Raw genomic sequence first — 12473 nt, 5'->3', positions numbered from 1 at the left:
ATTGCTCCCTGCCTGGTGCCATTACAGCACTTCCTTTAAAGTTACGAAGTTTTGTTAATTTTATTACTTTCTCTTTTGGTTTTAGTTGTTTGCTTAAATATTCTTTCTGAGAGTAAGCTAAGTTTTGTAAAGGCCATAATTTAGGCTCTTTAATTGATTAGGTTTTTGCATATCAGCTAGAGACCTACCAGTTTATATGCTTTGTATATAGCATGGTATTTTTTTCTTGCAGCCTACCCACATTGGGTGGAGAAACTTAATGATACTCAATTAGACAGTGGAGATCAGCTCCGATGGGAATGTAAAGCCACTGGAAAGCCAAGGCCTACATATCATTGGCTGAAAAATGGAGTTCCTCTCTGGCCACAGGTACGTTAGACGAGGAGTCACCAGTATATTACTTGTTTCTCCTTTCATTCAGATAAAGTCAGTTAAAGAAAGTACTGAAAAATACCTCAGAAATGACTGTTTTCTCTGTTAGTTTCTTAAGCGTTAGTATAGAGACAGGTTTTCTATGCATGTCCCCGCTGAACCATCTCAAGCAATGTAAAATTGCATTTATCAGTAATTCTCTGTAGTTCAGAAATATTTGGGAGATGGGACCTTCTGAGCTATGTCTGCAACAGCATCTGTCATTGTACATCTAAGCAACCTCCAGTATGTTTAATTTTTGTTTCTTTTAGATAGTGGTATTATGCTATTTATATCTATTTTTTTCTATATAAAAAGAGAGCAACAACTCAGAGAAGTGCTGTATTTGCTGAATCAGACACCTGCATATTTCCCTCATCATTACGTTATGTTATTTACCACATTTTGTTTATACATAATCATACTCTTCAAAACACTAGCAAGCTCGTGTAAGAGGTACAATGACTATTATATTTCCACCAGTTTTCAACTCCATTAATTCTCTGCAAGTAACAGAACTCACGATCAAGATCATTAAAATGCTCCATGTAAGACTCCTAGAATGTTAAGTCTTTAACTACAGTCACCTGATATATTTTAGAAATAGATCTAGACAAAATTCTCTTTTCCTTTTAAAAGACCACTTATGGCATGGCTCATCTTTTATTTCACTTTGCTTTGTTTCTCTCACTGAATCATCAACACATTAGCCTACATCATGTGGGTTTTTGCCTAGCACCTTTCCATTTTTATAGTCTCAAATTATTTAGAGTAAAGAAAAGTTTTGTAAATTTATTTCATGCATTTTTACAGATTAAAATAAAGCTTTTCAATTCTGAGAGAAACTGTCTCTATTTGTGAACGAATTCACAGGACGGATTTATGAGTATAAAAGATGTAATGTCTTTCTTTTCAGTGAATATCACAGCTATCTGTGAACATGAACCAATTATGCAAACAATGAGAAAGGAAACATAAACACAGTTTACTTTTGAAGCTGTGAGGCATTGAAAATAAGGTTATACGCCTTTACTTTATCCATTTCTGTCTTTTTAGATGGAGCTATTAGTCCTGAAATTGAAGCAATTTAAATATCTGTACTTTTTGGTTTTCTGATTTTCCAAACCATTAGTTGCACCAGGCTCCGAAATTTCAAATTAAATTTCTGTTTAAACTGAGGGCTTACAACAGAGAGAACTTTTTTCAGTTTCCTCTGCATTCCCAAACATTTTATTCTTTATCAATTTTTAATTAAACCTACAAATGTAATAATGAACCCTAGAGGTGTTTTATAACAGTTCAAATTATTCATTATACAGCTCCATGAAGTACATGTTTCTATAAACAGCTATTAATGCCACTTCTCTTCCAGCTGTGGTAATTATTTTCTACTAGTGGACCTTTCAAGTAAGAAATTTGCACTAATGATGAAGGTGATTAAACCCTTTCACTCTTACTCATGCAAGCAATCTTTTATATATACTTTTAAGAAAACAGTACCATGACTGAAACCAAACATTTGCTAGAGGTGTAAAGATCATCAGATATGTTACACCCACAACTGATTTCTTGCCTCATTAAAGTTTCCAGGATAAACTGCTTTTAAAAATCATGTAAGGGTAATAGCAGACAAACAAGCAGACAAAAGCAAGTCTTGGAGATAGTGAACTTGCACTGAAAAATATTTGCCTTTAAATATTTTTAGAGTTTTTTCTGCCCTCCTCTATCTGCTTTATTCTTGTCATTCCTTATATAGGAAGAAAAAAGTAAGCCCAAGGCAATTTGTTGCTCAGTTTTATTTTAGCTTAATAATGTCTTTTGTCTCTTTGCCTTAAGCTAATAGCACAGCAAATTTCCAGTGCCTGTTTGCTTTTATAGAACTGTTTTTTTATTTTATCCCATTACAGAGCAGGATTGAGATGGTTAATGGTGTTCTGATGATCCACAGTGTGAATCTCTCAGATGCTGGAATGTATCAGTGCTTAGCAGAAAATAAGTACGGCACCATTTATGCCAGTGCGGAGCTGAAGATTTTAGGTGAGTATCATTGAAAAAGAACAGATTGTTCCTTTTTTTCCCTTTTGATAATTACATTTGTTCTTGGTCTGTTATGATAAGCGACGGCTTCTGCCAGTCCAAACTTAGCAGAGCAGATAAAAGTGGGTTCCTTTTTCTTCTTGTTATTTATGTGTGAGTGAGTCCTTTGTCGCCCAAGAGCACAGGTCCTTCTGTTAACTGAAAATTTTCTTTCATAAATTACTAACTCAGTTATATTTTGTGACTATTTCTCATATAAGGCTATTTCAGTTCAAATAAACAGAAATATATTTTTTACTCCCTCAAAAATAAGTGCAGGAGAAGAAACTTAAAGAAAGTAAATATGTTTTAGTCTCTGCTAAAATTAAATTATTATTCTACCAAGGCCATTATTCAAAGGTAATTAGGCATGATTTTTGTTTTAAAGGTGTAAAAATTTCCTATGAAGTCACCATTGATTGAATCAAGAACTGATTGAATACTGGAAGTTACATACTTGAGCTAATATCATCCATAGTAAAGCAAATACACTATGTAGTGTTACCCAGAAATACAATAAAAATTTCATTATTCAAAAGCTGGAGCAGGGAGTTAATGAAATAAAACTTGAAGCATGTCTTTCCAATGCTCTAGTTTTCCTTAAAGCAAACCGTGTTAACACACAATAGGACAATAGTGATAAGAGGACTTCCACGGGGTTAAGGGAGACAGACAGTAAGAGTTTCATGATCTTTATTAGAGTATGGTGTAGCTGGAAGACAGGTGTCTGTCAAAGTAATTCAATGGCCATATCAGAGATTAGAGGTTTCTGCACTGCTCAAACCTTGCAAATTTCAAAACCTGCACCTGGGAATCATTCTTGTAAACTCCAAGTCAAATTGAGAATAAAGCTGAAGTTACTGAAATAATATACTACATTTGAGCTAAGGTTTGGTTCATTCTGAAGAATAACCTATCTAGTACATTTCCACTATTTCCTAGCTGGCCAACGTTAGAATTTTACTAATAACTCTTCAAAATATTTCTGTCTAGCCATAAATTAAAACCCACAATCGGTGGTTGCTCTCTCTCCATTCCTTTCCTTTGTCATTTGTGATTTAGTCAGCAAAGAGATCCCTTTTGGTTACAATGTTCTCTTGCTCTGTTTTTTGTATCTATTATAAAATAGGCATAAGTATTATATCAAGTAGTTGTACACTTTCTTTGATGTTCTCTCATATCGGAAACGGACATGATATGTTGCTGCACTAAAATCAGCCTTTCATTTTGTCAGTTGTGAAATTGTACCCCTGTTAAATTTTAACCATAATGTTGCATTGAAGAAGCAGTTGTGTTTAATTTTCTGAATTACTAAAAGGGAAAAGAACAGAAAAAATTGTCCATATAAATAGCACTTGTATGAAAATTACCTAAAATAATGCTAGGAAATTCCTGCATATTTGAGTCAAAGGAGTGTAGTATGTTCCTATATGTGTGGCTGAGATAGCTGAATGGGGGCCTTTGGTTTTGCAAAACTAGCTTAAGAAAAACACAAACAAATGAGATGATTACTTAAGAACAACTGTCTTTTCTTGGTGTGAAATTACAATAATTATTGTCATTTTGTGATACATTTGTTACCTTAGCTGATATATTGTAATAAATGGAACTTCTTGAAAAGTGAAATACTAAGAGCAAAACATGGTTAAATATCTTCTATTAAGAAGTTCTCACTTTTCAATTCCCAGTATTTAGACAAATGTAAAAAGAGAAAGCAACAAAATTTCTCTAACAATAATACTTTTTGTAAGAATTAGCTCTAGAGTGCATTTTGGATAGTTGTGGAATTTAAACTTCTTTTCATTTTGAACTAGTTACTTCTAACAAGCTATCTATGAAATCCAAAAATTGTGGAAAAGGTGTAGCTAAATTATCTGTAGTATTTAATTTCTAAAGCTGTTGGATTTCACATGCAATCTTACTTTAGTATCCTGATGTGAAGTTGTCACGGTTTAAAGCTGGGCTGGCTATTAAACCTGTGGCAGACGCTCTCTGTTAACCCTCCCCCCCTCCACCCACCCAAAGGGAAAGGGAAAAGGGAGAGAGACTTATGGGTTGGAAAGTTAAAACAGTTTTAATAAACTATAGTAATGAAAAAGAGTATAATAAGAATAATAGAAATAATTAAATATATACAAAACCAAGATCGAGAGCTTGGAAATCCTCCTCAGGCAAAGTTGCTCCCCCAGCATGGGCAGAGGGGAAAATGCAGTAGCTCCCCCTGCCATCACATCTGCAGGCTTTTAACTGGAGAATTGGCAAAGCTGGTACCAATCAGTGGGAGACAGGAGGACCCCTCCCTCCTGGGCCCCACCTTCAGGAGGCAGTGGGTTAGTGATAAATAGGAAAGTGAGAATGACGTGTATGGGATGGAATACCTCGTTGGTCAATCTTGGGTCACCTGCCCTGTCTGCTCCTCCCTGCAGGTGCGAGCCCCCTTCGGCTCTTCACTCATAAGCAGTGAGGAATTTAGCAGTGACCTTGGTTTCTTTAAGACTAATTGGCCTGGTTTGGGCCAAACCAGGACAGAAGGACATCTCACTAATTCATAACTGGATAACGTACAGACATACCTTCTAGTCTTGATTGCTGTTTTTAAATATTTTCTAAAATTACATCTAATCTGCAGTGTAATAATTTCCAAGCCAAAAATGGAGATTCTATCCCCAAAACCAAATCTATTATTCTAATCTTCTACTAAAATATATTGGAATAGGAAGCTGTGATTGTTCTCTGTAGAGTTAACATACTTCTTTTTAACAGCTTCAGCTCCCACTTTCCCACTAAATCAAATGAGGAAAACAATAATTATTACCAAGGGCCAAGAAGTTGTCATTGAGTGCAAGCCTCAAGCATCTCCAAAGCCAACTATCACTTGGAAGAAAGGAGACAAAGCGTTAAGGGAAAGTAAGAGGTCAGAAGCCTGTTCGGTAAACTGAATATTGTGTTTGCATGTTTGATTCTGTGATATATGAAAATACAGCAAGTGACAAGAACATGCATATGTTAGCGTGGGTATGGCATAATTATTTTGTCAAGCTGATTTGTCTGACAGTAGTGACTTTACTGTTTCCACAATATTGAAATGAAAAATCTTAAAATTGTTCAGAGATAGACAGATGAAAAGAAGTTATTATTTTGATTTTTTCTCTATTTTCTGTTCACTCCTTTAAAAAATGCTTCAGTTACACTGTGATACTACAAATTTAGTATATGAGGACATTCAAAGCATAGAGGCTGAAGCAGTCAGGACCATGTAAAATATCAAATGTTCGTATTCATTTGAAACAATTTTAATAAGGCAGATTTGCAGCTTGATCACAGTGGAAGTCCGTCTAAGAATAACTTTAAAATGATTCAGAGAAGAAAAATACAATTCCATCATAGGATTTAATTATACAAGTAATTTCTGTACTCAGCAGCACATCTGTTTAGCAGTATATGTTTGATTAGGTAAGTTCCATCCAGCTTTGTACGTTAAACATAGTTTAAGCACTGCAGGTTAAATGCCAGTTGTAATTGCACTTTACAAGATAGCATGTCTGTACACTAGAATAGTTTTGCCACCCTGCACGTGGTGTTTAAATACACAGAGCAATCTTATCTTCTTTCTGGTAATGTATGTGAATGAACCACTTAAACTGACCTGTATGACATTAGTTAAAAAGATAAAAGCAAGACGTTTTTGTTCATTTGTGCAATACTGATGAAAGAAGTAGAGTGCATTTGTTTTTGTTAGCTGCAAAAAACATTACGTTCAGGTGAGTTTTATTTTCATCTCATGCCATCTGTTTTGTTCTGAGAAGGAAAAATGGGTAATTTTTCATGCCATATTGGCTCTTTGTGGGGGCAGAGCGAAACAGCATTATATAGATTTTACTAACAGGTGTGAGTTGTATAGTACATATTGACAGGATATGACAGAATGATATTACAAAGATGATGATAATATCAAATATTCCGAGACTGATGCCTCTATGCTGTAGCTACACAATTAACTGTTTTCACTACATGACCTTTTCCTCTCATCTCCACAAAACTCACTATGGTTTCTCTTATCCCCACATGTAAATTACATTTTAATGCAAGACCAGTAAAACATTTTGGTAATTACTTGATGTCTGTCCAAACATAGCCTAACTCTGAAGTTACAATCTCATAAAAATAAGATCTGGAGCTACATTTTTGGTATTTGCAGCTTTTGATAGTTGCTTATTTTGACAGGGCTAAAATGGGAAATGATGAAAAATGGAAGATAAAAAGCTCATAGAACTATTTAAAATCTTTGAAAGACTCAGGTTGTGTTCAACTCAATTTTTAGTCAGCTTATCAGGGAGTATCTTGTGTCCTTCAGATCAGTTCCCCTGCATCTACTGTTTATAGAGGGGTTGGGGGAAGGGGAATATCGGTTTCAAGGGAACTCAGTTCTGCTTCTACATACAGTATGCTTTGAACAACAGTAATGAGTATGTTTGAAGAGGAGATGAGGAAGCCTATAGTGATTTTGGGAAAGGAAGTGTTAATCAATGGAGGTAGTGTGTGTGTTTCCATAGTTTGGGCACTCTGAGAAGGAATCATTGGAAGAGAACTGTGTAAAACTTTTTTAAAAAGGAATAATCTGACATGATGAGCACATCTGTATACTTTAGAAATGGGCTTTCTTCATAGACTGCTAATAAAAATCCCAGTAAAAAACAATTAGGAACCGTCATGTGATGAGTTTGCATAGAATGTTTAAACCATCAAAGATTAAAAAAAAAAAAAAGCATTCTGATTAAATAAAAAGGAAGGGCAAGGATAGAACAGCAGAATATATTTTTTTTTATTTTCTGCCACAGCTTATTCCTCTTCTAGAGTGCTCATACTAAGTGCATGTTGTATTTTATTTTTGCCAAGTCTGCCAGTCCAGAAAAGGAATTCACTCCATTTAGCCACATCTGTTAGACAAGTTTCAATACCAAAGAGACCTTCCCCTCTATGGAGAAGAAGAAATTCCACTTGACTACTGGGTCTGCTATCATCTAGTCCACCTCTTCCAAGCTGTATTGCCTGCATGTAAAATTCAAATTTCTTTCATATATCATTATCTCAATGAGGCATTAATACATTCTAACAAACATAAGTTCATCAGCATTTTCATCTGAAAGTTAAGAGGAAAAAAAAGCTATTGTTATACTTCTGTTTTGGAATTAGAACACACCTGAGCACAACAGCAATGGGACTTGTGTAGGTAAACATGTTTAAGCTGCATATTTTCATTAGCCATCTCACAATAATTAATTTTTTAACTATCTTTACTAACCACTTGTTGCTGGACTCTATTGTCTCACAAGCTAATAGACGACTGCATGTCATTTATGGTAGCCTGTGATAATGTGTACTCTGGTTATTGATTTGAACATGGCAGTTTTTAGTCCATAAGAATTTTGTAAAGAACTTTTGAATCTTTTTGTTCATAAGTAGTTTTGGTTTTATAAAAAAGTGGATTATATTGGGATCCAAGTCTGAAAAATAAGTTTATGCCTTGATTTGTAAAAAAATGTTTGGTTGGAACTTTGATTTGGGTCCTAAATAAGAAGAATTGGGCCCTTGGGCAAGAGTACGGGGATAAACAAACATTTTTGTGAAGTTTCTGAAATATTCCAATCAGATACTTCCTAATCTGCAATCAAACCCTCATTTACTATTTTAACATCAGCTTCTAAACAAGACCTAGACCCAGACTATTCAGATCAGAAAGCCAGTCAGGAACATGTTTGTAATTAAACATCTTTTTAAGCTTATGTATCAAGCTAAAAAAAGGCAACAAAAGTGATATTTAATAACATTATTTTATGTAGACAGTAAATTTTATAATACACAGTAAAATAGACTGGAATCTGCTGTCAGTTACAACAATATAAATCATGAGTAATGCTAATAAAGTCAATGATTAAATTCTGGACAAACATTTTTTATAAATTCTTTCAGCTCCTGTGTTCAGGCTTCGGTAAATTGCAGGTATTTTCTAATGACTTACTACTGCACAATTTTTGTGAGCCATTACTCCATGAGCTGTAATCTCTGTTTCATCCCTTCCTTAAAGTCACCTGTGTTTCTTGTCTAGATTGCCCTGTAGTAGTGACTACAGCTGATGTTTAAACAGATGTGCTGGAGGAGTCATAGGTGTTAAAAAGCATTATAAGTCTTAGTTCATCTGTTTTTATTCTTTCTCTTACATGTAAAATATTATTCTCATTAAATTTATATTGAATTTTCATTCTAGCTCATTATTTCCATTACATATCCATTAATTATATTTAAATTAAAATCGTTCAAAAGCACTCTAGCAGTGCAAAGGGTTCTGTTCAGTCCCTATTTTTAATTCTCCATTCAGACCACCAAGAAATAAAAATAATAGCACAATTTAACGAACAAATGAGTAACTGAGGAAACAGCATTTTTATAGTGCCAATTTTGTGCTGCTTATTTTGCTTGTGCCCCTTTTATTTTTGAAGCTTCTCAAATAATAATGCTTATCAATGTTTCTTGTATATCTCGATTTGTGTGCATATTAATATTTAATCTAAAAAAAATCTAAATACAGTGATGTCTAAACATATATGCATGCATTGGTAATATAGTTCTCTATTTATTGACTGCTGCCTTTCCATATGGCACAGTCTAAGCTTTCTCCTTCACAAGACAGAATAAGCTTTGCAGAAAAACATTAACAGTCTCTGAAGGTCAGATTCACGATACATCACCATGAGCAGAGCAGTGCCAGTCTCTCTGTGGCCATTGTATAATTGCTCATACTCATCCACCTAGGTCCAAGGTTAACTTTGCCTGAGGACTTACATATATTAAGCATTTCTGTGAAGAAAATAAACGGTAACAATACTCCACCTGCCACTTCAATTCAGCCGTTTTTCCTATGGAGCAGTTAGTTTCCTGCATTTCACTTCTGTTTGAAGGAGTTCTGGACATAAAGTGAAGAAAACTTTTGGCAGGTTAAGCAGCAGAGGGAATTTTAGATAGTGTGAATGCAGTAGCCTGGCCTGGGTTTGGCCAGGACACAAACTTTAACATCCCTATTCCTGCAGTAGACCTCACAGTGTTTTTTTTATTGATTGCAAGTGGGTAAATCTTTTTATTCCATTTTCTCTGAATAATATTAAGGAATCACAGAAAAGCTGAGAGTGACAGGGACCTCTGGATATCACCTGGTCCAACCCCCCTGATTAGAGCAGGGCCAGCTAGAACAGGTTGCTCAAGGTCGTGTCCAGTTAGGTTTTGAGCATCTCCAAGGTTGGAGACACAGCAGCCTATCTGGGAAACTTGTTCATATTCCAGTTAATCACCCCTACAGTAAAAAAGAAAGATATTCTTATGCTTAAATGGAATTGATATTTAGATGGAATTGACATTTAAATGGACTTGTCTGTATTTCAGTTTGTGCCCATTGCCTCTGATCCTGTCACTGGGCACCACTGAGAAGAGTCTGGCTCCGTCTGCTTACTCCCTCCCATCAGTGTGCATATCTGTTAATCAGTGTGTCGATCAGCTGGGAGGCTCTGATCTATAATAAATATGTCCATATAACAAATTAATATCAACACTTCTTCCATGACACATGAAATTCTCTATTCAGATCTGCTCAAAACCTGCTTGGCCACCAAAATTCATAAAATGGAGATCTCACTTACTCATATAAAACCTGCCCATTGTGTACTGCCATGTAGCAAAGTTACTGTCTGCTTGATGTGTTCTTCATTTACTGTGTGCCTCGCCTGAGGTCATTGGGATGGATTTGCAGCCATAGAGAAGCCTGTAGAAGCTGTACATCGAGCAACAAAGTACTGGATATTAATAGCAAGTGCTCTGACAGTCAGTCTTTAAATATCACAAATCAAATGAGTGGATACTGGAAACAGGGAGACATGAATATTTGTGAAACATGGAGAAATATTAATGAGAAAATTCTGTCTTCATAGTCATGTGGGTATAAAATTTCAAACCACACACTGATCTATAAAGAACAGGAAAACACTAAACAGGATCCATTTAGTGAGAATCATCGTCTATAGGTATTAAATGAAGAATAAATCCACTGGAAGGGACAAAGCATTCAAGCTGTGTGTAACATAATATACAAGGGAGTGAATTGAGGCTGCTGAAATTTTGCCATTACTTAAGTTTGCATCATTTTGTGTTCTTTCAGTTATGTTTCTCTAGCATTCAGCATCTGTGAAAGACGTCAGAGAAAAGAAAGGAAAGAAAGAGATCTCGTATGGGGATATTAATTCCAAATACTAATGTAGGATTCCTACAGTGTTGCTAGACAGAGACACAGGGAAGCCGAAGACTATTGCCTTTACCTACCTTGAAGTTAATACTGAAATCTTTGAACTACAGAAGTAGTTGTCCTGTGTGCCTAGATATTTCACCTGTCACACTTTGCTATGCAATTAGTGGAAATACATAGAGCACTTAAATCTGGAAATATCATAATTCAAAAACTTAGAAATGGATTTATTTATGTTCTTCTGGTCTCTCAGACTCCTTCATTTTCAGTTTTGACAGGTTTTTATTACAGTTTTGCTCTTCACTCTACTATATTTAAGGATCTGACTGTTTCCATTGTAAGTTCTTATTTTAATGGCTTTATAGCTCAAATGCTATAAAAAAATCAAAGGAGAAAAGAAAAAGAAGGGTGTTTCAGAGCAGAAACAAGAAAAAAAATGAGTTTTCAAGTGAAATTTTTATTCAATTTTATAAAGTGCTTTGGTTAGTACATGTTGTGTTATGTTCTTAAATATGAACATGTATTTGCGTGTAACAGAGGTATATTTTATATGTTTTCTTCATAATCATGGTGGTAGCTTTCCAAAAGAATTTCATTTCCATCTAACTGCGGTATATAACATTTGTTTAAACTGAAAACAGAATCACACAGAATCACAGAATCAACCAGGTTGGAAGAGACCTCAGGGATCATTGAGTCCAACCATTGCCTTTACACCACCATGTCAACTAGACCATGGCACTAAGTGCCATGTCCAGTCTTTTCTTAAACACATCCAGAGATGGTGACTCCACCACCTCCCTGGGCAGCCCGTTCCAATGGCTAATGACCCTTTCTGAAAAGAAATTCTTCCTAATGTCCAACCTGAACCTCCCCTGGCGAAGCTTGAGGCTGTGTCCTCTTGTCATATCGCTAGTTGCCCGGGAGAAGAGGCCAGCTCCCACTTCACTACAACCTCCCTTCAGGCAGTTGTAGACTGCAATAAGGTCACCTCTGAGCCTCCTCTTCTCCAGGCTAAACAACCCCAGCTCCCTCAGCAGTTTCTCGTAGGACAGACCCTCCAGACCCTTCACCAGCTTGGTCGCCCTCCTCTGGACTCACTCCAACACCTCAACATCTTTCTTGAAGTGCGGGGCCCAGAACTGAACACAGTACTCAAGATGCAGCCTCACCAGTGCCGAGTACAGAGGGACGATCACTTCCCTAGGCCGGCTGGCTACACTATTCCTAATAGAGGCCAGGATGCCATTGGCCTTCTTGGCCACCTGGGCACACTGCTGGCTCATGTTTAGCCAGCTGTCGATCAGCACCCCCAGGTCTCTTTCCACCGGGCTGCTTTCTAACCACTCTTCCCCGAGCCTGTAGAGCTGCATGGGGTTGTTGTGGCCAAAGTGTAAGACCCGGCACTTGTTCTTGTTGAACCTCATGCCGTTGGTCTCGGCCCATCTATCTAACCTGTCCAAATCCCTCTGTAGGGCCTTCCTACCTTCCAGCAGATCGACACTCCCACCCAGCTTGGTGTCATCTGCAAATTTACTGAGGGTGCACTCAATCCCTACGTCTAGATCATCTCTAAAGATATTGAACAGCACCGGCCCCAGAACTGAGCCCTGGGGAACACCGCTAGTGACCAGCCGCCAGTTGGACTTTGCCCCATTCACCAAAACTGTGCACTGTGAAGGCAAACAGAACTGTGACA

At 36.5% G+C, this 12473-nt stretch overlaps 1 protein-coding gene across 1 annotated transcript in view; it reads left to right on the top strand.

The window, feature by feature from the left end:
* CNTN5 (contactin 5) overlaps nt 1-12473 on the top strand; it is a 294289-nt gene that overhangs the window by 149811 nt on the left and 132005 nt on the right. Inside the window, exons 10-12 of the mRNA XM_068395332.1 lie at nt 233-369; nt 2319-2448; nt 5251-5401. Of these exons, the coding sequence (XP_068251433.1) occupies nt 233-369; nt 2319-2448; nt 5251-5401 (418 nt within the window). The remainder of the gene's footprint in view (nt 1-232; nt 370-2318; nt 2449-5250; nt 5402-12473) is intronic.

This window comes from Nyctibius grandis, chromosome 2 (genome assembly GCF_013368605.1).
Source record: "Nyctibius grandis isolate bNycGra1 chromosome 2, bNycGra1.pri, whole genome shotgun sequence".
In the NCBI taxonomy this organism is placed as follows: domain Eukaryota; kingdom Metazoa; phylum Chordata; class Aves; order Nyctibiiformes; family Nyctibiidae; genus Nyctibius; species Nyctibius grandis.
Note: the sequence above shows the minus strand (reverse complement) of the source record. Positions and strands in the feature narration are given on the sequence as shown.